We start from the raw sequence: 27,424 nt of genomic DNA, 5'->3' as shown, positions 1-27,424 counted from the left end.
TTTGCCATTGCATATGTGGGCTTCCAGTGTCAAATGCTATAATATTAACCAGAGCCTACTGTCTTCGGAGCCAACCAGACCCTATAGCCATTCCCAGATTCACGTTGTGCCTATTTCTTAGTGGAAATGCATATTGACTTTGGAAGAGATACCCTACTTGCTGCAGCCCCTGACTCCCAGAAATATTACTAAGGAAGGAGGCTCCCAAAATTTTGCTGTTTTATTTCCCACTTTCTGGCATGTTTGTGTGTTACCAAAACATTTGGGATTTCTGCTACATCCTGCTCACCAAGTTCCATCAGAATGGAGTAGACTACTTTGCAGTCATGTGGGATGATGAGACAGTCAGAGTCCCAGGGGACTGACTTATGGCACAGTTGGTAGAGACCTGAAGCAAGACAGTGAAAGTTTAATATTGTCCCAGCTGGGTGAAAGCAGATGTTTCTGGTGTTATATACATGTTGTAGTAAAGGGGAAAAATTTTTGCCGGGATAACTACATTGATACTCTCCTTTAAACTAAACATATCTGGAATAGCAGCTGTGATTAAAACTTTTAGCTGGAGACTTTCCAAACTTGGATTGCATTCCAGACTCTTGGGGAAAACATGGGCCTAGAACATGCGAGGCTGTGAAGGGCTGCAGTGACTTCACACTATACTTCTCTGTGGTCTCATGTGTATTTACATTCTTCAAAGTTCCACCCAACTTTCCTTTGTGGAATTTTTTGACTATCTTTCTCATATTGCTTTTATCCTTATAATTTACCATCTAATAATATTGTGAAGTACTGGTTCCCCCCATATTTGTATTTAATTTATTATTTGTTAATTTAGTTAACTCATGTTTTATAAATATAAAATATCAACATAGAAATAGTCTGTTTCCTTTTGAATTTCATAAAGTAGTTTTATTCAGTTATATGCATCTTTCACATCACTCTTTATGATCACCAGAGTTGATCATAAAGAGTTTTTAATGATGTAATACAGTTTTTAATGATGTAATACAGTTTTTCACTATACATTATGTGTTCACTGCCAACCGAAATTAGCTGTGAGTCAGCATTTTTTGACTCTGGGTAGGGTGTTGCCAATGGGAATTTTATCAAAACCTATAAATATTGCATAGACACTCTGATAGAATCAGTTGTGGTTTGGGTGGGTAATCAGTCTCTTCAAAACAATCACTTATATATTGCTTTTAAAAAACACATCAGTTTCCTGTTTTTGAAAAACGTTTAATAAAAGTACTCTTGAATAGAATGTGAAATGTATTGAGTAGGAAAATAATATATATGATATGATTCTAATTGTGTTTCTCTAAAAGTCAAAAAATAAGCCGGAGGAAAATAACATTAATTAATGTTAAGAATTAACATTAATTCTCTTGTAGTATCACATGAGATCATTATTTTTTGGATTTTTCAAATTCTTCACAGTACATATACTTCATATTTATGATCTGAAAAAGAAATATTTTTAACAGGTTTATCCTAAGAATTCAAGGATGGTTTAACATTAGAAGACACATAATGTGATTCACCATATTGACAGATTGTAATAGCACATCCACTGGATTTAGTGATAAGTTAGATGTGGGATGAATGGAAATGTTAGAAGAATTTGTAGAATGCTTGACCTGGAGCTTAGGAAGAAATATAGATGGCAAGGAGAAAAGAATGGGTTTGGTTTCAAATAAGATTAATTTATGTGCAAACATGTAGGTAGAAATAGCTATCTGGGAGTTCCTGTTGTGGCTCCACAGTAACGAACCCAGTTAGGATCCATGAGGATACAGGTTCAATTCCTGGCCTCGCCCAGTGAGTTAAGGGTCTGGCATTGCCATGAGCTGAGGTGTAAGTCATAGAGGCGGCTTGGAACCTGTCTGGCTGTGGCTGTGGCGCAGTCCGACAGTTGTAGCTCCGATTTGACCCCTAGCCTGGGAACTGGAAACTTCTATATGCCGTGGGTGCGGCCCTAAAAAGAAAGGAAGGAAGGAAGACCGAGCTCTCTGGTGGTAGGTGATTGGGAATATAGGAGATCTGGAGCTCTGGATACATAGAAAAAGAGGTCTTATACTGTTTTTTAAGAAATTCACAACCTAGTTGGGAGATTTTTAGTTACATTGAGAAATGAAACTTCTTAGTATAATTTAAAAGATTATAATATATCATTCTATAAGTATAATGCAAAGAATCTTGGGAAATATAAATAAGGGCATGTATTCGAGAACCATTTTAGGAATCAGGTGGAATAGTGAGAGCTAATAGGTGGATTGGGATTTAGACATTCAACAGAAAAATACATGGATGAAAATTCACAATTAAAATATTAATTTGTCAAAGTAATTTTTTTTTTTTTTTTGTTCTTTTTGCCTTTTGAGGGCCACTCCAGCAGCATATGGCGGTTCCCAGGCTAGGGGTAGGAGTCAGAGCTGTAGCCACTGGCCTACTCCAGAGCCACAGCAACGAGGGATCTGAGCCGCATCTGCGACCTACACCACAGCTCATGGCAACACCGGATCATTAACCCACTGAGCAAGGGCAGGGACCGAACCTGCAACCTCATTGTTCCTAGTCGGATTCGTTAACCATTAAGCCATGACGGGAACTCCTAATTTGTCAGAGTAATTTTTTTAAGCACACAGAGAAGTCGTTCGGCTACTTTAAAAGACTAGATTATTCTTAACCAAAGGATTACTTAATATTTGATAAATGAATGATAGTTCATATTGTATTAATAACGACTACCATTTATCAAGTGTGTACTCTCTGTCAGGCACTGTTTTATTACATGCTTTTTAAATATTAACTCCTTTAATCTTTAATCTTAACAACAATTCTGAGTTAGGTACTATTTTTAGCCCTGTTTTGCAGATGAGGAAATGGAAGCATAGAGGTATAAAAGGGATTTACCCAAGGTAGAGTGAGTGGTAAACCTGATACTCCAACCTAGGCAGTTTAGTCCTAGAGTCATCATGCTAGATTGTGTTACTCTCCATTTGTTTTTAAGTTTGTTTATAAATTCCAAGATAAAAGTTGTGATTTCAGTTGTGTTCTGTCCCACTAAGCCATTCTCTTGATCTATTTTGTTCATAAAATTCCATACACTTCCCACAGAGATCTATATGGACTACTTATAATGTAATTTCTCAATCTCATAATAATTTGGTATGTGTTCTTGAAATCAAGTGTTGACAATTACTTCTCAGGTAAAGAAAAAGCCATCATCATCCTCAAGTGCTAATTTTGGCTCTGGTATTAAGTAGTTTAAAAACTTTAATGTTTAATGACACTCTTTGTCATGGCCCCTACAAGTGTCACTAACCCTTTCATTTATTCTTTCCTGCAAAAGAGACCAAAATAGATAGCATTTTGGTACCTAAGTGAGTCACGTGTTTCCATGGAGTTGTAAACAGGAGAAGGAGTGATCTCTCTATGGATGGTAAATAGAGTTGAAAATATCACCGCTTCAGATGTGTAGTAGGAGTTCCTGCTATATGGCTCAGTGGGTTAAGAACCTGACATAGTGTCTGTGAGGATGTAGGTTTGATCCTTGGCCTTGCTCAGTGTGTTAAGGATTCGGGATTGCCACAAGCTGTGGTGTAGGTCACAGATGCAGCTTGGATTTCAACCCTAGCCTGGGAACTTCCATATGCCACAGGTGCGGCTGTAAAAAGAAAAAAAGAGAAAAAAAAAGTATAATAAAGGCAAGGCTTTTATTAAATTAAATTGCTATATCGGATTTATTTTATGGCTGGGTATGACAAATAAGATTATGGTTTCTTTAGATCTGAGCCTTAGAAGTTATTAATTAGATTCTTTATAGTTTGAGTAGTTTAAAGTAACTTAAATGATTTTGTTTCTCAGAATTTAAAGTGATCTACTCACTATATCCAAGATGTTGGTAAAATAACTCTATAAAGCTTGTAAAACTCTTTATGAGAAACACTAAAATGCTTTCTAATAAATTTTTAAGTGAGGAAAAATCATTTATTTTCAATTGATTTCCATATGTTCCTGTGTTATTTCTCAGGAAGACGTTTGTCCTCAGTTTTGTTTTTACACATTTCCTGATGTGGGACTTTAACATATGGAAGTTCATTTTGCATCTAGAGGAAAAATTTATTGCCAAAGTATTGAGATAGCCTTATAAAATTTCTATGATAATTCAGTTCATTGGAAATAGCTTTCAAAATTCACAGCAAGTTTTATATCAAATAATTTGTCAAGCTAAAGTAGGTTGAGTGGTGTAAAGCCATAAGTCCTGCATTTGGGGAATGCCTGAAGCCCTGGGCAAATAGAGATGACTGGTCATCCTGGACTAAAGTAAGTACAGATAATTTCAAGAGATTCAGTATTACTTATTCACATTTGCCTTGATGGCTCAGTGGTAAGAAACCAGACTAGGATCCATGAGGATGCTTTATAATCCCTCTTCATTTGCTCTTTTCCTGTATCATATTGCTGTGGTAATATGAGTTGTCTTTATAGAGGATCATTTTAAAATACCATTTCTTGGAGTTCCCGTCATGGCGCAGTGGAAACGAACCCGACTGGGAACCATGAAGTTGCGGGTTCGATCCCGAACCTCACTCAGTGGGTTTAAAGATCCAGCATTGCTGTGCACTGTGGTGTAGGTTGCAGACACAGCTGGGATCTGGCGTTGCTGTGGCTGTGATATAGGCCGGCGGCTACAACTCTGATTAGACCCCTAGTCCATATGCCGCAACCGTGGCCCTAAAAAAGGACAAAAGACCGAAAAAAAACCATTTCTTTGCTTACAGGAGGAAAATTTTTGACATTGATGATTTAATTCTTTTTTTTTAACAGGTATGTTAAGTCGATGGGATGATAGTCAGAGATTTTTGTCTGACAATCCATACCTTGTATGTGAAGAAACTGCTAAGTATCTTATTTTATGGTGTTTTCATCTAGAAGCAGAACAGGTATTGTGTGAAACTTAAAATTTCTGGGAACCTTGGTGGAATTCTGATTTACTTTTTTGTTTGGTTGGTTTTTTTGTTTGTTTGTTTTGCATTACTTTAATTGAAAGCAGAAAGGTCATTAAATGGAATTACAATTTTGTTTTCATATCTACTTTAGTTGACTGTTACAATTTTTCTTTAGTTATTTCACTTAGATTAGGGAAACTTTTTTCAAGTGAGCTTTTCCTGCCTCCCTATCCTTCCATCTATCTTATTCCCATACCTTTTTCTTTTTAACCTATTTAAAACCGCGTTTTAAAAATCCAAATAGTAGTCACAACATTAAATATACTTCCAAAGCTATTTCTTATAATTTTAATGTATTTATTTTCAGAAAGGGGCTCTAATGGAACAAATAGCACATCAAGCTGTCGTAATGCAGTTTATTATGGAAATGGCCAAAAACTGTAATGTGGATCCAAGAGGATGTTTTCGTTTATTTTTCCAGAAAGCCAAAGTAAGTAGCTGTTTGATATTATTAAATGGAAAGGTTTGGCTTTAGCTGAGACCTCTTGTCCATACACATCAAAGGAAGCCATCCAACCAGAGTGCCACAGGCTAAATTCTATAGATTTTATAATGAAGGAAAATTACATTACTGTTTTCATGCTAATTTAGATCTAAGGCAACTATACAAGAGGTTTATTGTAGTATTTATGTGAAATTGAGACCCATTGAAATGAATGTATGTATTCAGAAAAATTAGAGGAATGATTTAAAAAAAAAAAACCTGTGGTACACAATACTGTGCAGCCATCAAAATTGTATATGTGAAGAATTTGTACTGATCTGATAAAATGCTTTGCTATAAAGTCAAAAGAAGTGATACATATTTATATATTCAGGATGATGTCATCTATATTTAAAAAAAAGCTAAGTCCAAAAAGTTTAAGTAACATTTCACACTCATTAGGTTAATAATTTAAAAGTTGCACAAGAAGTAGAGCAATAAGACTTCATATTCACTGCCTGTAGAAGTTTAAATTGATATCACCACTTTGGGAAATTTCCTTGTAAAACTGAATAAGACAAGTGCTAATACCAAAATTCTTCTAGATATATACCATAGAGAAAAATTTCTCAACATGCGGTCCGGGGACACTCAAGGGTCTTCAGGACCCTTTCAGGAGGCCTGCCGTGGCACAACAGGATCATCAGTATCTCTGTAGTGCTGGGACACAGGTTCAATCCCAGCCCAGCACAATAGGTTAAGAATACAGAGTTGCTGCTACTGTGGTGCTGCTGCTGTGGCATAGGTCACAACTATAGCTCAGATCTGATCCCTGGCCTGGGAACTCCATATGCTCGAGGTGGCCAAAAAAGAAACAGAAAAGAAAACAAAAACAAAACTATTTTCATAATAATAATAAGATGCTATTTGCCATTTTCACTCTCATTCTTTCATAAATGTATAGCATAGATTAATATAGAAGCAGATGTGTAAATCCAGCTATCTTCTATTAAGCCAGACTTCTCACTAAATTGTTTCAGAAATAGTTTTTTGTGTTTTTTTTAATAGAAATGTTAACATATAATGATTTGTTATTGTTATATTTCAGTTAATATTTTTTAAATTCCTCAGTTTTAATTTCTGCCTCACATAAATATTGATAGACATAGCCTACATAAACAAGAATTCTTAGCTTCCTCAGTAATTTTCAAGAGTGTGAAGGAGTCCTGAGACCCTTAAGAACTGCACCCTAGAGAAATTCTTGTGTATATATATGTACCTCCTAGAATTCATAATAGCACAAAGTCTGGGAACACCCAGATGTCTGTTTACAGAGTGAATAAATTGTGGTATAGTCTTTTGGTAATATACTAATCAACATTGGTATGGATAAAAAAACAAGTCTTAGAATGATATTATCTGGTGTCATTTTTTTAATGTTTTATATTTTTTATAAAGTTCAAAAACAAGCAGAACTAAACACTATATTATTGAGGGATACATAAGTGGTAAAACTGAAGAGGCAAAGGAGTGGATTAAGACAAGTTATGATAGGAGTTCCCTGGCGGCCTAAGTGTTAAGGGTTTGGCATTGTCACTGCTATGGCACAGGTCTGATCCCTGGCCTTGGAACTTCCTCATGCTGCAGGCATGGCCAAAAAAAAAAAGACAAGTGATGACAATGTTAACTTCAAAGAGAGAGATGGAAAGCTCTTTGAAACCATCTCTAAGATACTAGTAATGATCTATTTCCTAATTTTTGAGGGTACATAGTGGAGTTTTTGCCCAAGAAATTGTGCATAGTTTACATGCTCTTTTTAAAATATATGATACATTTAGCATACACAAATAGAAGTTAGAAGGATATACACCAAAAGCTTATGATTATACTTGGGTGGGAGAATTATGAATGATTTCCTTTTTCTTTTTCATATATTACAATGAACATGTTTCCTTTTATGAATAGAGAAAAACACTATATTTTTAAATTTAAAAATTTTTGCCAGAATGGCAGTAGTCCTACCTTCTACTATTAAAATAGGAAATTTTCCCCAAACAGTATTTTTAATAAGTAAATGATTGAGTTGGTATTTTAGCTAGGCTTCTGATAACTCTTCTAAATTTTCACTTGACAATAGGCATTTAAAAAAAAAAAAAAACAGCATGCTTTCCTTTTCTTCTTACATTAATGGCTATGTTTGAACTAGTGCTTAATAAGATAATGGAATATAGCTAAACTATATATATTCTTTGAAATTTTCTTTGACAAAATAGAACTGAAGAGCTCTGAAGTCTTAATAATTTTTTTTTTTTTAGTTAAGAAAAAATTTCATGGAGTGCTTACTTTGTGCCAGGTATTCTAAGCATTTCACATAGATTAATCCGTTTAAATGGATATATACATTTTACATGGATTTAACTCATTAAATCCTTATAATATTTTATGAGGTTTAGTATTTCCTTTTTTTCTCTCTCTCTCTCTCTTTTTTTTTTTTTTTTAAGGCCGCATCTGCGGCACATGAAGTTCCCAGGCTATGAGTTGAATTGGAGCCACAGCCACAGGTCTACACCACAGCCACAGCAATGCTGGATCCCCAACCCACTGAGCAAGGCCGGGGATCCAACCCACATTCCTCATGGATACCAGTTGGATTCTCTGCTGTGCCACAATGGCAACTCCTATCTCTTTTTTTAAAATGAAGAAATTAGCATAGAGAAATTGAGCAGGTGACCCATAGGTTACTTAATAAAATAAAAATCAGGTCTTTCTAGAGCCAGATCCTTAGGTCTTTGGCATGCAGTAAAGTCACCAATTTTGCCATTTGATTGTTCTAATGGTTTGTTGTATAACCATTTCAGAAGGATAACTTTTGGGTATGAAGGCTCACATTCCATGTGTCTACACAAGTACCATATATTGACTGAAGTGAAATGCTGTAATATAATTAAGGAAATGATTAAAAAGAATGGCCACACAGAGCATTTTACATTTGTACAGATATTGATGCTGATAACTAATCCATAGGTTTTAATCCAGTTATACAACCTAATCTATATTAAAGGAAAAACAGCACTGCAGACAAAGAGGTCCAGTGATATTGAAGAATGAGACTTTGACAAAATGTTTTTCACCACTTGAACTTAAAACCTATATTCTGTTGTATTGGATATGCTCTATTTCACTTTTTTTTTTAATCTGCAAAGGAAACATTTATAAATGGAGACTACTGCCAAAAGCATGTTTTGCATCAAGAATTTTTCTTATATTAGGAGTTCCCACTGTGGCACAGCAGGTTAAGGATCTGGCATTGTCTCCACAACTGCACGGGTTTGATCCCTGGCCCAGTGCAGTGGGTTAAGGATCCTGCATTGCCACAGCTATAGTGTAAGTCACAGCTGCAGCTCAGATTTGATCCCTGGCCCAAGAACTTTCATAGGCTACAGGTGCGGCCAAGAAAAAACAAAAAAAGAATTTTGCTTATATTATATACATCATTGAAGGGAATTACCCCCCTCAACATACCTCATCATTCTTTTTTCTTTCCATCTTAAAAAGAAGGTTCTTGCTTAACTAAAACACCAAGATATTTTCATAGCGAAGTTGAATACTGAGTTTAATTGGTTGTTGTGGCTTTTACAAATAGATTTTAAGGATCAGAGATTTACTGATAACAGGTAATATAGCACCTCATTAATTGACGGAGAGTTAGAAAGTTTAAAGACTATCCCTTGGCTGTTGCTTAGCAGTGGGAAGAGGAGAGAAGAATGCAAGAGATTAAATGAGGACTCTCTTGTATCCTGTCAAAAGTACAGATAAATCAAGAGAAATACAAAGGAAGCCTACTTTGATGACATTTGTGTGTATGTGTAAGAGCAATTGTTTCTTTTTAGTTGGTTTCATTTTGCTGAAGCAGAGGAAAATGGAACAAAGTTATCTTTAATATTCATATAAAAACAGGTAGTTTTCAGAAATCTGACAGGGATCTGGGTGGTTTCTATTAACTATTCATCTCCTTCACCTCTTCCACTTCAGGCCTAATGCTTGTTACAAAATTGGTTTTCGTTATGTGTGGTCTGGAAGTCTTGAAGAAAAAAAAACAGTATTTTTTGTGTTTTCTAGGCAGAGGAAGAAGGTTATTTTGAAGCTTTCAAAAATGAACTTGAAGCGTTCAAGTCAAGAGTCAGACTTTATTCTCAGTCACCAAGTTTTCAACCTGTTACAGTTCAGAATCATGTTCCCCATTCTGGTGTTGGATCTATAGGTTTATTAGAATCCTTACCACAGGTAAGTTGGGAAAGTAAATATTTACTTTATAAATGTGTTCACATAATTTTTGTTCTCTTGGTGTACTCTTCTTATACATTATATGTGTGTGGTCATTTTAAAATATCTTGTCTCAGAAGGTAATTCTTGAGTGCCATTTCATGCCATGTTTTGGCACTAAATTTTGTCCATTTCTTAAATATTTAGAGAGACACCCAAAGTTCCACTTCTTTAAATATAGAGAAGATGAGGAGTTCCCCTTGTGGCTCAGCAGAAATGAATCTGACTAGAATCCATGAGGACACAGGTTCTATCCCTGGCCTTGCTCAGTGGGTTAAGGATCCAACGTTGCCGTGAGCTGTGGTGTAGGTTGCAAATATGGCTCAGATCTGATGTAGCTGTGGCAGTGGTGTAGACCAGCAGCTACAATTCAGATTCAGCCCCTAGCCTGGGAACCTCCATATGCCACACATGCGGCCCTAAAAAGAAAAATAAATAAATAAATAAATAAATAGAAGATGAGGTCTACCTAAGCATTCTTAAGGGCAGATAGTAGCTATTGATCATCTCAGTCATAAGTTTCTCAGGATAGCTCCTGAAGAACATCTTGTTTTGAGTAGAAATGTACTGATAAGAATTTAGTAAGATGAGTTAGCTCCAAAACATATGTACAAGTAGTAACCAAGGTAATCTGTTGCATGAGTTTATTAGTATTATCTTTAAACATTGGTGTTGCCTACCAGATGCAACATTTTAGTACACATTAATGTTACTTGTTAAACAATAATTTCTGGTAATATTGGCCAACTGTTAGAGCATCTTGGAAGTCTCCTTTTAGATTAAGATAAAAATGTCTTGAGTTCCCGTTGTGGCTCAGTGGGTTAAGAACCCAACTAGTATCCATGAGGATGCAGGTTCAATCCCTGGCTTTGCTCAGTGAATTAAAGATCCAACATTGCCACAAGCTGCAGCTCAGATCTGGTGTTGCTGCGGCTGTGGCATAGGCTGGCAGCTGCAGCTCCAATTCAGCCCCTAGCCTGGGAAACTCCATATGCTACAGCTGCAGCCCTTAAAAAAAAAGTCACTAGCATGAAATAATTTATGTCAAAAAGAAGAGGAGGTTGGAGCACTGGTCTGCCCAATACTACTTAGGATTACAAGAAAGTTGCTGTCCATTTTGGTTTTGATAGAACTTGAAATGAACCAGTTACCTCTCATTTTCTCATTGTCAGGCCCCAAGATTTTAGGACTAGCTTTAGCCAGTTTAGTCTCTTGTCTACACAGTGTACTTCATTCAAAAGAAAATGTGAAGAGAGCCCTATATTTATTTTTAAATCTCAAAGTGGTAGGAATTGAGATTTTTCAATATCTTGACCATATGTCTCTATAATTTAAGGACAGTTTAATGAAAACAATTGATCATATCCAACTCACCCAAAAATATTGTTCTCAAGGATGGAAATAATCAGGTCTAATTTTTAAATAATTAATAATTACCCCTTAGACATGTAAGCAATATTCCCCCTCATTTTGTGTTATAGATTCTGTCAATATTATTTAAACAGAGTGCTTTTCTCTTCAGTTCTGTGAGAAATAGCCCACAGGGATGCAGTCTTTCCAAAGGAATGTTATGACTAAGTCATTGTCAAGTCCAATATATAAACTTCTGAAAACTAAGATATCACATAATGAATGCAAAGGAAAAAAGAGACTTCTGAAGGATGTTGTTGGTTCTAAACATAAGAGGGAAAAGATAAGATTGCAGCTAAATGTACAGAAGCACTGTTACCTGTTGGAGGGAAATAGGATAAGATGAGAGGCAACTTGAGGGACTAAGTTGTCAACTGAAAGGAAATTTGAAAGAAGAGATTAACATAACATCCTATTTTTATTGTATCAGTTTATAGATTGCAAAACAATTTTACATGGTGTATCATTTGATCTTGTCCAAAACTCTGATTTTTTTCATTCATTTATGGATGAATAAACTGAAGCTCCTTATAGGTTAAGTAATTTGCCTAAGGTCAATACAATAAGTGATGAAGCTAATATTCTAATCCTACTCCACTACTCATTCACCTATGTAAACTACTTTTTTTTTCTCTTTTTGCCATTTCTTGGGCCGCTCTCGAGGCATATGGAGGTTCCCAGGCTAGAGGTTGAATCAGAGCCATAGCCACCGGCCTACACCAGAGCCACAGCAACGCAGGATCCAAGCTGCGTCTGCGACCTACACCACAGCTCACGGCAACGCCAGATCTTTTAACCCACTGAGCAAGGCCAGGGATCGAAACCGCAACCTCATGGTTCCTAGTTGGATTTGCTAACCACTGAGCCACGACGGGAACTCCATCTGCTTTTGAGTCACATAGTAAAAATAGGGCAAGACACTCAATTTTGTGCTCTTGGGCAGAACTATTCTTTCGGACAAGAAATGTGTTAAGAATGTTAGTAGATGAGAATATGGGTTACTCAGTAGAATTGAAGTGTACATCAGGTTACGTATATTAATTGTTTTTTTTTTTTTTTTTTTTTTAAGTATCTCCATGATGATGTCCTCAGTTCCTAAGGAGTTAGGTAGATGAATTCTAGAGAATCTCTGTAGCCAATTCTTTTTTTTTTTTTTTAATTGCTTTTTAGGGCTGCACCAGGGCATGTGGAGGTTTCCAGGAGAGGGGTTGAATCCGAGCTGCAGCTGCCGGCCTATGCCACAGCAACAGCAATGCAGGATCCGAGCCACATCTGTAACCTACACCACAGCTCACAGCAACACTAGATCCTTAAGCCACTGAGTGAGGCCAGAGATTGAACCTGAATCCTCATGGATACTAGTCCAGTTCGTTTACCACTGTGCCACAATAGGAACACCTCTTTAGCCAATTCTAATACTCAAAATTCTGTCATGAAAAACTGGAGCGTATTATAAGCTTTGTTTTCAAGGCATGGGTTGTGGCATAGGTTTGATTCCTGGCCCAGTAACGTCCATATGCCATGGATGTGGCCAAAAACAAACAAACAAAAAACATTGCTGGCTTAAAGCCATATTTATCTTTTAAATTATATTATTAATAGCTATGTACATATAATCACATGGATGATGTAGCCTTACCTGATTGAATAATTTAAATTATACAGTTTGTTAAAAGGGAGGAAAAAGTAGTTTTTATTACATTTCTATTTTTTATCATTATCTTCTTGGGTTTCAATTCCAGTCTGACTTAAAAGTCCATCTTTCCTACTTCACTACACCACAGAAATAGAAAATGTGAAACTGAGTATGCAATGACATATACTGGCATAAAACTAGTTTTCATCCATTGTTTCTTCTCTATACTTTTTTTTCAGAATCCAGATTATCTTCAGTATTCTATCAATACAGCTCCCTGCAGTTTAAACTCAGTGGTACATAAGGAAGATGATGAACCCAAAATGATGGACACTGTATAATTTAGTTAAGACTGCTGAAGCCAAGTGATATTTTGTTACAAGAAAGGAAGAACTTGGCTATTTTCTTGACACTTTTATGGGTGCTGCACTTTATTTTTGTTCGGTTTTTGATGGGAGGGGAAAAAAAGAGTACTGAAAGGTTTTGTAAAAATTTTTTTTTATGTGCTGCTAGGGTTTTTTTGCTTTGTTCTTTTCTGAAGAGAGGAATGGTACTGTATGTTGCAGGAAGTCAAACTGGACTTTTTGGGGGGGGTTTGGCTACTAAATTTGCCTTTAATCTTAGTATTCTCAATTTTGGAATCAAAGTATGAAAATCTGCACAAATGCAATGTTTACAAGAACTGGTTGATTCTAGGAGGCATATGCTACAGTCTCTTTTTATATGGATATGTACATGTCCTACTCTACAAAAAAATGATTAAAGATAAAAATGTACTTGTATCCTGCTAATTTAGCTGTCAAATCTGCTATTTCATCATATTAAAAGCAATAAATCAGTAGCTGATAATCTACTTTTCTAAATAAGCTGGGTGGTACAAATTAAAACAAAGTCTTTCCCCTTAAAATAATATTACATTTGTTTTTTCGGCACCATCAGTTAAATCTTTGACTGAAATATTAATCTTATATAGATATTAAATTTACCCCCAAGTATTCTCAGAACTGATTCCTTAGAAGTTGATTTTACACTGTTGACATTTTAATATTAGGGATGTATAATGATATAAAAAGTGATAAAGCTAATACAGATTTTTTTTTTCAATAAGATCACCTTCAAGCTCACTCTTAATTTCTTTACTTGACATAGTATGGGATCTCTCAGGGAGCAAGTTTTAAAAGAATACTAATGGCCTTTAAGAACAAACAGGAAAAATAATCTGATTTTTTAAATTATAGGTATTGTTTGTTTCACTCTGATATGGCCCAAGGACTTTTTTTTAAAAGGCAAGAGAAATCTTTTAGAGCTAACTGTTTATTTCTAAGAATTTGGTGGTCCTTATTGGTAATGATGGCTTTTACTACATTTGTCATTCCTCTCTTTAGCTTAGTTACCATAGAATGCTTCTGAGCTTTACTACTCCTATATAATTCACTTTAAATATGCCAGGATATTTGATGATTCATTTTATTTGGAATGAGATGGCAATGCTAATTATACTGTCCTTATTACTTGAGGATTAACCTTCTGACTTAAAGGAAAACGAGCTTTGATTTGTACTGGATGTGGTCTTTGGCTCGGTCCCATTGAGGCTAGTAGCAAACATTTAGAAGATGACTAAATGGGATTTGGAATATATGTCTCAATTTGAGAAACCAAATAATGCTAAGGGACCCATGTGGTCACACCTGTGACCTTGGCTTCACTTGCACCTTGTTTTAACTAACTGAGGTGATAGGCACTTAGTACCTATAGAAATGGACTGGAATTCTGAATCATACATATGTAACATCACAATCTTCCTGGTTTTCAGAATAAAACTCTTTTTGTGCTTTTGATATAAATATATACAATATAATAAAATGTTTGACTAATTTATATGGTAGTATTCATCAGCCTGCTTTTTTAAATTAAAAAAAATTTTTTTTAATCTAATTACCTAGTTATAGTTTCTCTCATTTTTTTTTTTTTTTTCCTTCTGTTTTGGAGCAAGCTCTTGTTTTTTCCTTCCTGTCAAACAGAGAATGAACATAGGAATAAAATCCCCAGTTTCACAGAAGAGTTACTTGAAGCATTACTTTCCATTCCTCAACTTTACCTTTCTCCAGGATTTACCAATAAACACTCAAATTGTTTTGAATTTCATTTTGCCTTGTTAGAACTATTAAAAACTGAAGACTGGAAGGAGAGAAATTATCAGCAAACTGAGTAAACTATTTCTGAAGGGTTCTTTTAGGTTTTGTTTTCTAAAACAGGAATTACTGAAGAGCTATTTAAAAATTTAGCTGTGTATTCTACTTTTAAAGGGAAGTGTTGTGTGTTTTGAATGTGAAAGTGATTGGATTTATTTTGGGAACTACTGATTGATGCCATAATTTGCACCTAAAGACTATAACTTACATATTTAGCAGTACTTTAGTACTAAGGATAATAAATTGACATCCTTTTTATTTTTCTTTATTTTGCTTTAGTACTAAAAACTAACTCCTATTTGGAGAAATGTGTTCTGGTTTCTTAAATAATAAGAATATACTAAGTAACCAAAGGGATAATTTATATTTCAGGTTGGACATTTTTCTCCAAACAAATTATTTAAACCATGGAAAGTAGAAACGTATCTTTGACATCAAAATATCCATCAAAGATTCTTATTTCATTTGATATAGTTGATATTCTAATAAGAGATTTTTTTAAAAATAGCCATCACTTTATCCCCTGTTAATTTAGTGTCATTTTATCAATGATGGTGGAATTAATACTGATTTAAGATTATTCTTTAGGAGAGATGGATGAGTTACAGTCTCATCTAGTGAGCTTTTTCAAATTTCATTCTCATCTATTAGTGGGCTCTTTGAAATTTTGCCTAACGAGCTCACAATCGCCCATAAATTCTTTTTCGGAACACTGGAACTTCTTTCAGACTGGCATTCCTATTACCCCTTTAAAAGTGAACTAAGGAATTTCCGCAGTGGGTCAAGAATCTGACTTAAGTGGCTCCAGTCGCTGTGTAGGCAAGGTTCAATCCCTGGCCCAGCATAGTGGATTAAAGAATCCAGTGTTGTTGCAGCTGCAGCTTGGATTCAGTCCCTGGCCCAGGAACGTCCATATGCCTCGGGTGCAGCCACTAAAAAAAAAAAAAAAAAGTGAACCAAGATGCTGCCCAAAGAATGGGAATCTAGTTTATTAAGTAGATTATTTTACAGAATTTACAGGATGAAAACATTGATTGTGGGTTGAGGCAAAGTGATCCTGAAGTTAACCTTGGGGTATTTTCGAAGAATAAAAAGATAGTCAATTTACTGTTCTCAGAGTCAGTCACATATTTCAGTTCTTAAGTTGATGTGGGACAGAAATGTACTTGCCTCAGCTGATAGTCATGCTTTTCATTTCAGTTTTGCTACTATATCATACGCATTTTAATAAGTTCCTAAAAGTCTATGCATCCATTTTTCATCTGTAATGGACATGTATGTACTATTTCATAGGTATTCTGAGAAGCTGACTCATAAGTATTTATTTGCTTGCTTACTATGTAAGCTAATTGGGGGTCGGAGGGTACAAAAATGAATAAAAGTTGATTATGAATTGCTTACCATCTACTAATGGAGTTGAAACCATTCTCATAAGTCTTGAAGAATTAGACTTGAAGTTTTAATCTTTTCTAAGTATGAAAATTATAAAAATTCCCACATACCTCACTTGTTTCTAAAAAAATCATGATTTCTCATGTTATTTACTCTTCACACTTTATTTACAGTCCTTTGGTAAAACGACATCACCAGACTGATTTACACTTTGGTGAAATTCTTCCAAAATGTTATTTAGCATGACCACTTTACTCAGTGCTATATATATGGAAAAACATAATCATTAGTGCGCTAAACAAAAAGCTGGAGCTAGGTGTGGGCTCTACAAAGCATATTGGCTTTTACCAGAACCCTTAAACAAAGCTAGACTATTTTGACTGGGTTTAAAAATTTTTAACTATAACTTCTAAATCGAAATCTTGAGTTGCAAAGATAGGAAAGCTGTTTCTCCAGTTTACTAGTGTCTTGGAATATTTCCTTTTGTCACTGGGAAGACAACTATAAATATATTTAAAATATAAATTTATTGCTGTTATTGGCTACAGTATTTCAGCAGTTTAATAAAATCTGAGGTCTGTAATTACCATGATTTGCTGTTAACATTGGTGATTTGTCACAAACTATGAATGTCCAAAATATTTTAGTTTCCTCAAAGACCACTGTAAATAGCTGGTAGAAGAGCAGCTGTGGGCTCAGGTTTAGAAATTTGAGCCATTTCAAATGGAACTGAGAAAATTTCTGAATGGTACTAACTGCCAATTTGTATTTCCCACAGCACACTCTTTTTATGAAAAGTGTACCAAAATAACTGTGGTTCTCTAGAAAATAGGGTAATGGGTTGAAGTACTGTTCTTATTAATTTTTAACTGAGATAGTAGCTTCTAGCCATGGCACTCAGCTCCAGACATATTTCCATGGGCACATAAATCATGATAGTTATTATAGCAGAAAACATGTTCTTTTTGTAATAGTGTAGGCATTTCCCAAAAGGATGGGTGTATGTACAAAACCTTGGGTTGCTTTGGTGACGGGGGAGAGGGGAGGGGAAGAAGTGTCTTAATTTTCATAGCCATATTTTTCTATCCCTCTTTTGATTTCCACATCTCCTGAAGGTGTCAAGAAAGCCAGTATGGCTACAGTACTATAGCAGGAGATAGAGCATAAAATGAAACCAGGCTAAGTACTGTTTTAAGGCAGTTATTAGAAAGCACTCACTAATTCAGAAGCCAATGAGACATCAGGGCAGCAGAAGGGAAGAGGAGATAGAGTGGGCCTTGTGAATTATCAAAGACAAAGTAATAGCCACAGTTCCAAATTTTCATTTAATTCTAACACATTGATAATTAATGTATGTTTGATAAAATGTTAGTGGTTCCCAACATTTTTAGAAAGCGCATATTAACATTCAAATAAGATATGAAAGGAAGTTTTATAAAGAATGAAATATTTACTATAATCCTTTTTTAAGGTCTTGGTACATTTTCAAAAGATCAATATTGAATTTTTAAAAATTGAAAGAAAGATAAGGTTCGCCCTGCCCCAAATACATAAGCATCACTTGCTGGCATTTGTATTTTCAGTGCCTAGAATAAAAATGCACCACATTTTCAAAAACCATAACAGCTGGTACAATGACATGTTCGATTTGATGTAGCACCAAGTAAAAATAGATATGCCATTGAAGATATTACAGGATTTCTCCTTCCACTGCTCTTCATACCATCCTGCAGTACATAAGCATGCATCCTGTTGCCCTCTCAGGAATGAAACCATTTTCATTTTAAAATGGCTGCTCAGATTACATTCACTGGCAGAATTCTTCCCCATCAAGGTAGGATAGCAGTGAATACTGGCAGGGGTCAACTTCTTTAATTATAAAGAACTCTTTCAAGCAAAATCAATTGGTTTCCTGGTTCTTTTTAACTTGTCATCTAAATCCTTTTAATTGCTACAGCTGTTTACTAGTTATGATTGCTATTTATGTCAAGGGAATTTTCCCCAGGTAAACCTGATATATTTCTTAATGACAAAATATGCTTATTTTAATCTACTGCCATAGGTTTCTTTTACGCTTTTCTTTCTTTTGTTCTTTCTTTTTCTTGGTAGTTCAATTTGTTATTCATCAAGGCAGATATGTTTAGATCAAAAAAAGAAACTGGCCAGTAGATCCTAAAGCACACATTTCTTAACCTAAGCAATACCTGAAAACGAATTTAATTACATTTTCTGTTGAAAATAAAGACTTCGGTGCTTTTGTAAGAACTTATGATGTCAATTTCTAACAAATCATATCTCTTAAGTACACAAGTATTTTCAAAAAAAGTTAAGTCATAGGAAAGTATATTTTCCTATGTGCTAATTGATACATTTTTATAGCCAGTTGAAAATTCGGAGTAAACCAAAAAGTACAGCATATATGACTGCTACAAGTTTGCTGGTATAGTGTATTAAAAAATTAATAAACAGAAACCTCAATTAAATAGAGTCAGGAAACCAGAATGGGGAGCTCTCAGGCCTTGTGAATAAAGTAGAACCCAACAGGGAGAAAATACTCTTTTCCTGGCAAGGACTCAGCCAATGAAAAGCCACGGACTCTGTGTTTACTAGAGCCCTTCCAACTTCCTTTTCCCCTTATGAAAGCATTCTCATTCCCTTGCTGAGGGGAGGGCTTGCACACGGCTCACCATTGGTTACAGACCTCAAACTGCAATTATCTGTTGATCTCAAATAAACCCATTTTGTTAGAGAAACATCTAGTGGTTTTTTTGTTTTAGGCCAATAAAAGGCAGCAGTGAATCTGTATCCTGCAACTAATCTGTAAATCCAGCTGCTTTTTTTCCGAAGTTCTATAGATAAAATGTCCCACAAAACCATGTACCATAGTGCTTAGAGATCTTTCTTTTGGCATCAGTCTACACACAATTTTACCTCTGATAAGATAACTTTCCACAAGTGACATGAACTTATTTTTTCACTTTTCCAGAAAAATAAGGAAACTTTACCGACCACTTCTCTTCTGAACAACAGTTAATTATTACCAATTGCTCTTTTAAAATTGTGCTCATTTTCAAAAGTTTAAAGATCTCTGATGTTTTTGAATTCCATATCCATAGATGATAAGTAGATAAAACACACCATACATTTCAGAAGGTGAATCTTCATATTTGCTTCATTTGGGACATCCTTAATTTCCACAATAAAATCAGTAGAAATGAAACTAACACAATTTTCAAAGAATTGATACATGCCAGTTTTAGGACAAGGAGCTTCTGCTCATCTTACTATTTATATGCACTTTTCCTCATGGAGGAACTGATGTTTTCTGGTTTATTTGAGGAACTTTTGTTTGTAGGAAAGCATACACATGTGGCCAGATCTTGTTGGTTTCTGTTCCAGAGAAAGTTTCCAACACCCCTTTTTTCCTAAAAAGGAAAAAAAAAAAAAAAAAGACCGGTATAACACCACAAAAAAGAAAATCATAGGCCAACATGAACACAGTTGCAAAAATCCTCAACAAAATATTAACAAACCAAATTCAGTAGAAAGGATCATACAGATGATCAAGTGGGATTTTTCCCAAGGATGCAAGGATGATTCTGCATGACAAATCAATGTCACACAGCACCTTAAAAAAATTGAAGAATAAAAGTCATAATCATCTCAATAGATGCAGAATAGCTTTTGACAAAATTCAACATCCATTATGATCAAAAACTCTCAACAGAGTGGGTATAAAGGCAGCATACCTGAGTGTAATAAAGGATATATATGACAAACCAGTAGTGTATGGATAGACAGTCAAACAGTCAAAACATCCTGAGAAAGAGCAGAAGTAGAGGAATAATGCACCCTGACTTCAGGCTATACTACAAAGCTACAGTAATCAAAACAGTATGGTACTGGCACCAAAAAAAGATATAGATTGATGGAGCCAAACAGCCCAGAAATGAACCTATACTTATGTAGTCAATCTCTGACAAAGGAGGCAAGAATATACAATGGGGAAAAGACAGCCTGTTCAATAACGGTGTTGGGAAAACTGGATAGCTACATGCAACAGAATCAAACTGGACTATTTTCTCATACCATATACATAAATAAACTCAAGATGGGTTAAAGACTTAAATACAAGACCTGAAGCCATAACATTTCCAGAAAAAAACATAGACAGTACACTCTTTGACATCAGTGTTAGGAGTATTTTTTGGATATATCATCTCAGGAAAGGGAAATGAAAGAATATTAAACAAATGGGACTACCTCAAACTAAAAAGGTTTTGCACAGCCAAGGAAACTATCAGCAAAGTGAAGAAAGCACACTGGGAGAAGATATTTGCAAATGATATATCTGATAAGGAATATCCAAAATATACAAAGAACTCATATAATCCAACATTAAAAAAACAACCTGATTAAAAAATAGAGGAGCTAAACAGACATTTTTCCAAAGAAAACATACAGATGGACAACAGACACATGAAAAGATGTTCACCATCACTAATCATCAGGGAAAGCAAATAAAAACCAAATGAAATATCACCTCATGTCTGTCAAAATGGCTTTTATCAAACATAGCAAGTGTGAGCAAGGATGTGGAGGAAAGAGGACTCTCATGCACTGTTGGTGGAAACTTAAATTAGTGCAGCCACTAATAAAAATAGTATGGATGTTCCTCAAAAAATTAAAAATAGAACTACAATATGACCCAGCAATTCTATTTCTGGGTATATATCCAAAACACATACTAACTGGAAAAGCTGTAAGCTATATACATCCCCATATTCAATGCAGCATTATTTACAATAGCCAAACAGTGGAAACAACCAAAGTGTCTATCAGTGAATGAATGCATAAAGATGTAGTATGTAGATACAATGGAATATTATTCAGACATAAAAAAAGAATGAAATCTTGTCATTTGCAAAAACATGGATGTACCTAGAGGGTATTATGCTAAGCGAGACAAGCGGAGGAGTTCCTGTCATGGCGCAGTGGAAAAGAATCTGACTAGGAACCATGAGAGTGCGAATTCAATCCCTGGCCTCGCTCAGTGGGTTAAGGATCCAGCGTTGCCATGAGCTGTGGTGTAGGTCACAGACGTGGCTTGGATCGGCCATTGCTGTGGCTCTGGCAGAGGCCAGCAGCTGTAGCCCCGATTAGACCCCTAGCCTGGGAACCTCCACATGCTGTGGGTGAGGCCCTAAAAAGACAAAAGACAAAAAAAATAATAAGTCAAGAAGAGAAATATAAATATATATGATTTCACTGATATGTGGAATCTAAAGAAAGAATGAACAAACAAAATAAAACAGACCAATACAGAGAATAAACTGATGGTTGCCAGAGGGGAGGGATATTGGGGAATATGGGAAATAGGTGAGGGAGATTAAGAGGTTCAAACTTCTGGTTATAAAATAAATGTCATGGGGACATAATGTACACCATAGGGAATATAGTCAATAATATTGTCATAACTTTGTACAGTGACACACAATATAACTAGACTTACGGTGATCATTTCATAATGTATAAAAATATTGATTCATTATGCCATTCACCTGAAACTAATACAATATGGTAAGTCAAATTATATTTTGATTTTTTAAAAAAAGGAAAGAAAAAATCTCACAGGTCTGAATCTTCCTAATGATCTGTTAAAAGTGATTTTTAAAAGATGATAGTGTGGATTTAACAGTCTCAGTAGGTATAGGTCTGTGTGATTGGGAGAAAAAGTCACTTGCTTGGCATTGGAAAACCTAGATTTTAGTTTCAGTTTTGCCTTCTGCCTTATGGAAATGGATGTCACCTATCATTTTTGGAACGGGTGCTAAGTGCTTTACATTTAATAGTTCATTTAATCCTTTTTAATACTCAACTTTCCTTATTTTACTGATAAAACTACGTGTTAGAGATGTAAAGTAATAACCCAAATCACCACAATGGTATGTTTCCAAAAATAGGTCCTGCCTTAGCTTTCTTTTGTCTAATTAATTATTTGCAAAACAGCTTTCTAATACTTTTTTATCCTTCCTTCTTTTTGCCTAGGTTTGTTTTTTCCTCTGCTCTCCTTTTGAATTTTAGAGGAAAGGGGAATTTTAAAATACTATTTTTATTATTTCCTATCAGGTTTCTCCATTTCTCCCCAGGCAGATTTGTCTGGCTTGTTACCAGGCCAGCAGTCAGTCTATTCAGTTCAGTTTCCTGGGGGTTTGATGGTGAGGAGGATCAGAATCCGGGGTTACATTTCAAAACACACAGATTCCTGCCAGAGAGTCGGACATTCCTCTTATTTACACCTCTACCCTGACCACTCATAAGCGCACTGGTTTAAAGATTGCAGAAGAGCAGAGTTCCTGTCGTGGCGCAGTGGTTAACGAATCCAACTAGGAACCATGAGGTTGCGGGTTCGATCCCTGGCCTTGCTCAGTGGGTTAACGATCTGGCATTGCCATAAGCTATGGTGTAGGTCTCAGACATGGCTCGCATCCCAGACCCCTAGCCTGGGAACCTCCATATGCTGTGGGAGCGGCCCTAGAAAAGGCAAAAAGACGGGGAAAAAAAAAAAGATTGCAGGAGAGCAGATGAAGAACTCTTGGTTTATTACTTTCTAAAAACAGGATCGATCATACCTCTGCAACTTTTTCACTATATTTTAAGGTGTAACACTGAGGATAAAAGGGTTCCTTTAGGTTTACCTCAGATTTTCCTCAGTTAAGACTTTACTGCTTTTTTCTTGGTAAGAAACATCTGTTAAAGCCCTCTGGTTCTAAATTCTCAGACATCTTGTAAAGCTTTCAGGAGAATAAGCTTCTTAACTATTGTAAGCCTCTTGAAGAGCCACCTTAAAATCAAGCCAGTGTCACAAGGGGGTTAATTACTGAGGGAACAACCACAGGCACCTATTCAATTCTAAAGCTGTACCTGGGAAGACCATTTGTCACCTTAATTTCTATGTGATAAAATGGAATCAGATTTAGCTATTGGCTGGTCCTCTAAAGAGTAAAAGCATCACGTTGCTCATAAACTCAAGACCTAATTACGCTATCAAATATCCCAGAGCAGAGAAGAGTTTTACAAGCAACAATACAACTGTCAATATTTTAAAATAAAAATGCTGACTCTCACACTGAGGTTGTGGCAAATACTACTTTAAATTGTTGGTTAAGTCCAGTTCTGGTTCTATGTGTAGGGACTTAGAAGGAAAAGCTTCAATTAATAGCAAGAGGTATCAAAAGCCAGAAGCCTAGAAAGACTAAGGTATCTCGTGAGATCGGGACCCAGGTCACATCATCTCTGCAGCCTTCCCCAAGTTCCCTTCCATGTGTTATAGCACCATTCCCTGTACTTCCACTGCATTTGGCTAGTGTCTGTGTTAACAGCCTCCTAGCATTGTTATCAGCTCTGCAACAATGTGTTCTTCCTTCTTCCGGTTACTTTTAAATGAATAACAAACCCTTTTCGGGAAACAACCTCTTCACCCAACTCAGTGCATGAGATTCAGATGGAGCTGAGAGTGATCAAGACCTCACTACGCTGTTCGAATACCTCAACCCAGCCATCTACCTTTGGACCTTTTAGCCACATGACCAATAAATGTCCCATTTGGCTAAAATAGTGGGAATTAGGTTCTTGCTTGATATAAGCAAATATCACATTGTATGATAAATATTATTAACCCAGCACTTTGCCCCATAAAAGTGAGTTTCTTTGGGGTTTGGCAGGGACTGGGTCTAATTATCAACATGGATCAAGGGCCTAATACAGTGTCAACAGAATAAATAATAATTGTTACCACTGAGTGATTTAACAGTGCGAGGGCTGTTATAAGTCTGTACATGGATTCTCTCACTTAATTCCTTTAACAGCCCTATAAAGTAGGTACTAATTAATATTGCTCTGATTCTGTAAATGAAGAATTTGTGGCACAGAAGTTAAAACAACTCTCCTAGGGCCACACATCTGGTAATCTGCAGAGCTAGGCTCATTATATAATCACAAAATTATAGTCAACTACTATAGAAAGTGAATCCCTAACTCCCTCGTAATTTCGCCCTCCAGAAATAACCATTAAAAAAATTTGGAGACTACGGCTTCAGATTTTACTGCATAGTTGCCCCATTACAACAACAATAATAACAGCTAATAATTATATAGTGCCTAATGTGTCAGACACAATTCTAATAATTACAAATAGTAACTCCATCTTTCAACCTGCAAGTCTCACCCCCACCCCTTTTTACAGTGGGAAAAAAACAGAGGTTAAACATGAGGTTAAGGTCAAGTCAATAAATGGCGAGACTGGATTTGAACTTAGGCAGTCTGGCTCCAGGGTCTATGCTCTAACTACAATACTATCCTAATGCTGAATCATCATTCAATAACTGGATAAATGAAAGTGAGGAGTTCCCATTGTGGCTCATAGGGTTAAGGACCCAACATTATCTCTGTGAGGATGTGGGTTCAATCCCTGGCCTTGCTCAGTGGTTAAGGATCTGGCGTCGCAATCTGCAGCTTAGGTCACAGATGTGGCTTGAATCCAGTGTGGCTGTGGCTGTGGCTGTGGCTGGCAACTGCAGCTCTGACTGGATCCCAAGGTTGGGAACTTAAATATGCTGCAGGTACGGCTGTAAAAAGGAAAAAAGGAAAAAAAAGTGACCGTCATCAAGCCTCTGTTCTGTTAGGAGAGGGAAAGGCTGAATGAACAAACTGAATTGTTTCTTAGCTTGACTCAAATATTAATTCAGTAGAGTTCCCATATTTGTTGTGGGATATGAATTCCCTGAAGAGTTAACAAATCCATGTTAGAAGTTTCTTTAAGACTATTTGCCAAATAACTGATCTGAGGATTAGTCGCCCTTTGAGAGTCTTCTGGGCCACACTGCCCAGTATTATCACAGGTAGTGGGTGCTATTAGGTTTGCCTCCCCAGCATTTATTCGACCCTCCCTCCACCAGAAAGAGAGTTTGGGTGAGGCTGACCCACTCACTCCTTGCTCTGGGTGTGGACCAATCAGTGTAATCTCTCTCATCCCAGTGACTAGTTTGGGAATGGGCAGTAACCTAGGCCTAAAATGCAAGGCATTCCTTGACCATAGGGCTGTTCAAGTTGGTTCAATCTAGGGCTTTTGTTCATTGGGAGAAAGGTGATCCCTCAGCCTTCCATAAAGAAGATGTTGTGGCAGTTCCTGGCGACTGTCTGAAACTATGCGAGAAGCCTGAGGACAGAGCTAATACAAAGCTGAGAGAGTGGTGAAATTCTGATAAACCTAGGGGCAACCAAAGCCCAATCTACCACCTAGACTTCTCTGTTACACAAGAAAATTTCCTTTATTATTTAAACCAAATTTCATTGGATCTTCTGGTATCTTAGCATTTTGGCTGTAAAACATGGAAGATCAAAAATTGATTTTGTACTTCGTCATGCAATGGAAGTTCTGAAAAGTAACAAACTCACCGGTAATATTCCAGGACGGGCTCAGTTTGGGCTTCATAAGCCTTCAGTCTCTTGACAACAGTCTCTGGTTTATCATCCTCACGCTGAACAAGTGGCTCCCCAGTTATATCATCAATGCCCTAAATGGGAGTTATAAGGCTCTGGAATCAGACATCTCCATGTTGAAAGATATTTTTAAAGGGAGTTACTTGATTTTTAAACAGACATTTAAGGAAGCACAAAGCATACAAACGTGCTTTTAAATAAATGGAATCAAATCCAAACCTAGGTCACTGCAGAGCCATGAGAGGCCCTACCATCATTTCTAGTTTGAGTCACCTCTTTAGAGCAAAAGCTTTTCTAAGCAGCCTCTAAATAATACCATACAATAATAATAATATATAATAATTTCATGAATACATATATATAATATATACATCTTTACACACACATACAAAGATTCAGCTACATACTGGGAATCTTGACTGCGAGCCTTAAGAAACCAAGATGTCATTAATCCCTATTGCCAACATACTCCTTGGCACAGAAGAGAAATCAATAAATGCCTTAGAAGGAATAACAGACCCCTGTTGCTCATGGGGATGGCTTTACTACCAAGCTGACTGGACTAGACTAGTTGACTACACCAAGGAATCTGAGAATATGCCCTCAGGAGTTCTGGTCATCCAAGGGCATCCAAGGCCATCTGTGAGGTCAAGAGGACTGGAGACAGTCAGCTACATGGAAGGCTGAGTCAGTTCTGCCACACCTACTCACCACGGTTTTGGGAGGGTTGAATTCAATGTTGTAGACGCGGCCGCTGCCTGGATGGATCCAGCGAGCAGTGAGACGCTGTTTGATGACCTCAAAGGGCACGTTCAGATTAATCACTGTGTCCAGCTGGTAAACTCTATCCAGGGCTTCTGCCTGTAGAAGTGTCCTTGGAAAACCTTTACAAATTAAAAAAAAAAAAAAAAATAGAAGAAAGGGCCATGGGCAGAAAGGGGAGAAGGAAGAAAATTAGTTCACTTTGAGCAAACTGAACAAAAACAATAACATGAGGAAGGCTGATGACAGGTGTAAAGCTACTGTGATAGTTAATTTTATGTGTCATCCTCTCTAGATCACAGGTTGCTCAAACAATATTTTGGGTCTGTCTGTAAGGGTGTTTTTGGGGATGAAATCAACATTCAAATAAGTTGACTGAGCACAGCTGATGTTATCCCTAATGAGAGTGGGCCCCATCTAATCCACTGGGAGCCTGAACAGAACAAAGAGCTGACCCTCCCCAGAAGATAAGGGGAACATTTCCTGCTCGACTGCCTAACAGCTGAGACACAGCTTTTTCCTGCCTTTGGACTCAAACTAAAACATCAGTTCTTCCTGGGTCTGGAGCCTACTTGCCTTCAGATGGAACTGCACCATCACGCCATCTTCCCTCCTAGGTCTCCAGCTTGCTAATTCATTCTGAAGATCTTGGGGCTTGTCAGCCTCCATAAGGAATTGAGTGAATTCCTTATAATAAGTTTCCCTCCCTCTTCCTCTCCTCTCCCCTCACTCCCTCTGGTAAAAATCAACCTATCTTCAAGGATCCAGT

General features: G+C 36.5%; 2 protein-coding genes across 4 annotated transcripts in view; one reads left to right on the top strand and one right to left on the bottom strand.

Moving 5' to 3' along the window:
* The window catches only part of CDC37L1 (cell division cycle 37 like 1), a 27,070-nt gene extending 10,086 nt beyond the window's left edge, over positions 1-16,984 (top strand). The window contains exons 4-7 of the mRNA XM_003121918.5: positions 4,834-4,949; positions 5,323-5,445; positions 9,559-9,723; positions 13,048-16,984. Of these exons, the coding sequence (XP_003121966.1) occupies positions 4,834-4,949; positions 5,323-5,445; positions 9,559-9,723; positions 13,048-13,149 (506 nt within the window). The 3' untranslated portion in view covers positions 13,150-16,984. The remainder of the gene's footprint in view (positions 1-4,833; positions 4,950-5,322; positions 5,446-9,558; positions 9,724-13,047) is intronic.
* The window catches only part of AK3 (adenylate kinase 3), a 26,584-nt gene continuing 13,926 nt past the window's right edge, over positions 14,767-27,424 (bottom strand). For all 3 annotated transcript variants that reach the window (XM_021064132.1, XM_021064130.1, XM_001924679.5), the window contains exons 3-5: positions 26,605-26,777; positions 25,849-25,967; positions 14,767-19,817 (exon numbers count right to left, since the gene is read on the bottom strand). In XM_021064132.1, the coding sequence (XP_020919791.1) occupies positions 19,697-19,817; positions 25,849-25,967; positions 26,605-26,777 (413 nt within the window). In that variant the 3' untranslated portion in view covers positions 14,767-19,696. The remainder of the gene's footprint in view (positions 19,818-25,848; positions 25,968-26,604; positions 26,778-27,424) is intronic.

Source organism: Sus scrofa, chromosome 1 (assembly GCF_000003025.6).
Source record: "Sus scrofa isolate TJ Tabasco breed Duroc chromosome 1, Sscrofa11.1, whole genome shotgun sequence".
In the NCBI taxonomy this organism is placed as follows: Eukaryota; Metazoa; Chordata; class Mammalia; order Artiodactyla; family Suidae; genus Sus; species Sus scrofa.
The sequence above is the reverse complement of the archived record's forward strand: the minus strand, read 5'-3'. Positions and strand labels throughout refer to the sequence as shown.